General features: G+C 40.9%; 1 protein-coding gene across 2 annotated transcripts in view; it reads left to right on the top strand.

The window, feature by feature from the left end:
• UIMC1 (ubiquitin interaction motif containing 1) overlaps positions 1–3,376 on the top strand; it is a 103,590-nt gene that overhangs the window by 87,678 nt on the left and 12,536 nt on the right. For both annotated transcript variants that reach the window (XM_019655637.1, XM_019655638.1), the window contains 2 exons: positions 648–726; positions 3,084–3,252. In XM_019655637.1, the coding sequence (XP_019511182.1) occupies positions 648–726; positions 3,084–3,252 (248 nt within the window). The remainder of the gene's footprint in view (positions 1–647; positions 727–3,083; positions 3,253–3,376) is intronic.

The following is a 3,376-nucleotide window of genomic DNA, read 5'->3' as shown; positions in this document are numbered from 1 at the left end:
GTGGTTGGCAGTTTCGGTACATACGTCACAGGTGTTATTCTCTAGAAAGGCTGAGGTTTCCCAGTGGAATAGGATTTTAAACTGCTTTTTTTTTTTAAAGATTTTATTGGGGAATTGGGGGAGGGGAACCGCATTGGGGAATCGGGGAAGGGGAACAGAAAAGTTGCTGTCCTTTTGTTCTTCAGTCTAATTGTGGAGGACGTCACTTCACTGGCCCATGTTGGTATTATCATTGTGCTCTTCCCGGGTGAGGCAGATCAGTCGCCAGCTCCTGGACGGCCGCTCACGGTGGCTCTTGGCAGCTCACGCCGGCTGCCGGCGACTCACGCTGGCTGCCAGCCACTCACGCTAGCTTATGGCAGCCCACTGCAGCAGGGGCTGCAGCTTAGGCCGTCACCTGCGACTCATGGCAGCCCAACTCCAGGTCAAGCTGTTGTTCACCACCTTAGCTGTAGATGGTGCAGCATCACTGGCCCTCATGTGGGATCTGAACCGGGGCCCTGCTGCTCAGAGCTTGGCGTCCCAAGTCAACTCTTAACCAACTGGCCCTAAACTGCTTCTTCCTATACATTTTGTGTTTTATATTCAGAGTCTACTGCCAACTAACAGTTTTTCTTCTTCTTCCTTTTTTTTGTTGTTGTTGAAAGTATTGACTCGAAGACAAAGAGGGGCCAAGGACAAGAATGACAGTGGGACAGCTGCCCAGACTTGCCTAGACTTTGATAAGTAAGTAGGTATGCTGTGTTCATGGAGTTCCTTTTGTTTAGTATACCACTGCTTGGATCAAATGAAGTGACTGATTCCTTCTTACCTCTGTTGAGTTTCTTTGGCCTGCCCATCACTTCACTGCTTGGATGCCTGAGTTTCTTATTCCCAATTTATGTCAGTGTAGATGGCCTCTGTGTATCCCTTTTCATTACCCTCAAAAAGTCTTGCTATCCATTCTACTTGCACATTGCTCTTAGCTTTGGATCAGAGTGGATGCGAAAACAGTAAAGCTAAATTTCAACATACCAGTTTCATAAAGCATTTTAGGTTATCGTGATTTAGCAGAACACAGGAAAGCAAGAAAATGTGTCACACTTATACCAAATTAAGGATGTTGAGTTATGTTACCAATGTGCGCAACTTTAATTTTAACACTATCTGCCAAAATAAACTTTATTCCCTATAACTTAATATGTGTGTGTGTGTGTGTATAATAGTTTATTATGTACAGTTAATCCCACTGTTTTGGCTACAATAAAATCAATTTTGAAATTAAAAAAATTTTTTGTTTGAATTTGCATATTGCTGTTTGGTGCCTTAGGGAAGCAGTGAGCTATTTTGCGATATAGTGGTACAGAAGCTGAATTGCAAAAGATTGGGCAACTTAGAAGACTTCCTTGGGTTGTGGGTTGCAGCTTGACTAAGAAAGCACATTCTAGGGGGCCTGGGAGGATCAGGTTTAAGTGCTGCCTCCCGAAAGTAAAGACTTTACCAACAGTACATTAGAGCAGTTAGTCACTAGGCAGAAATGTTTATCTTAGAAACACAGATCTTAGATCCTAAATTTTAGAGTTGCTTTCTGTAATCCAGTTGAGCAGAGCTGATCACTTGCTCCTTTTGGAATCCTGCTATCATGTGGACATTCCTCTAGAACTGTATTCATCTCAGTGTACCGTTGTAATTTTTTTTGTTTCTTTTTGACATTTCTGTTTCCCTGTCTAGGCTGTTAGTTATTTGAAGGCAGAAACTTGCCTTCATTCACGCTTTATTCCCTAGCATCTAATAAAATGTGTCTGAGACAGCAGTAACAATAATAGCTATTTGTTGAGCACCTAATATTGTGTACCAGCCATTGTGCTAGGTGCTTTATTTACTATATAACTCTCAAAATAGAGAAATTATAAGTTATAAGTAATTGGTTAAGATCACGTGGTCAGAACTGGCAAAGCCTACCTGGCTTAAGCTCCTTCCACAGCGCTGCTTCTCTCATGTAGGAGTGGAGTAATAAATGCTTTTTATATTAGTTGATAAACCTTGAAAGTTACACTGGTCTATCTTTTCTCATAAGGCAGAGTTTTGCTTGCATTCTCCCAGACGATTAAGTACTTGAGAAACTTACTGCTTTTATTTTAAAGACCTCCAGAGAAATTCTTCCGTAGAGCTAATCCACATCCCTCTTGCTGCAGTAGTTGAATAGTACCAGCCAGAAAGAGAAGTCTAAGATAGCAAACTTTGGAAAGTTTTCTTCAGCTTCTTAAAATTCAGATGATCTTATGAGTCAAGCAGACATGGCTTCTGACAATTATTAGCTATAGAGCCTTGGAGAGAATAGTATCTTCCTAATAGGGCTAAAGAATTAATTGAGAAATAGTGTTTAAAGGGCCTTCTCACAACAGAGGAAATACTTAATAAATGTTCATTTTCTTCCTTTGTCCCCAACAATTCCATTTTCACCAATGCCCTATAAACCTTACTTCAAGGATACAATTTCCTCTTTCCACAAACTCAACTGTTATAAAAAGATAAGAGATAAAAATAACTATATATATGAAATGATGCAGAAGCCTGTGGCAGAACCACATGCTTTGATAACTTCCTACTTGATGCTACAGGTTGTAGAATTAAGGAAGTCGGCATATGGACAGACTTGATTTACTAATCAGACAAGTTCATCCACCCTGGCAAAGTTGTCATCTTGATTTAATGCTCTTGGTGTTCCCTTTTCTGTCTAAATTTTAATTTCCCTTTGAAAAAACTATTACACTTAATTTCAGATGAGTTTGACAGATATTTTATGTCTAAAGAGCAGCCAGCGTTGTTTGAGATAGTTAAAAAAGCTGATTTCATTACCATCTCACTGCTGCAACAGCAGGGTACAGAGAATCAGCCAGGGAAAACCGCTAATCACTCAGTCCTTTTGATTGGCATCAGGTTAGTTTTATTGGCGGTCCCACTGAGCGAGTCTGCATTGGTTGACATGTCTTCTCAGCAGAATAACTTTGAGACATAAAAACACAATTTGAGACTTATCCAGGAGCCCAGCAGCAAAAGCAAATTCTAAAACTGCTTTTTCTTTCTTCTTTCTGATTGGCTAGGAATGAGAAGTGTTATCTCTGTAAATCCCTGGTCCCATTCGAAGAGTACCAATGTCATGTAGAGTCCTGTCTCCAGCTTGTCAGAGGTCACCGAAGAGATGGGCCCAAAGAGAGTGAGAGAGTATGCTCAGATGTGGAGGCTAAACGGCCGCGGCCGAGGAACCCAAAGGTATGTGTGGAGTGTTACGGAAGGCTACCTGGCCCTCCACAGTTTTGTTCTGGGCTTTTTTCTCCCTTCCCTTCCTCTCTCCTTTTCTTCTGTTTATCTTTTTTTTTTTTTTTTAAAGATTTTT

Source organism: Hipposideros armiger, unplaced genomic scaffold (genome assembly GCF_001890085.2).
Source record: "Hipposideros armiger isolate ML-2016 unplaced genomic scaffold, ASM189008v1 scaffold_242, whole genome shotgun sequence".
Lineage (NCBI taxonomy): Eukaryota > Metazoa > Chordata > Mammalia > Chiroptera > Hipposideridae > Hipposideros > Hipposideros armiger.
The sequence above is the reverse complement of the archived record's forward strand: the minus strand, read 5'-3'. Positions and strand labels throughout refer to the sequence as shown.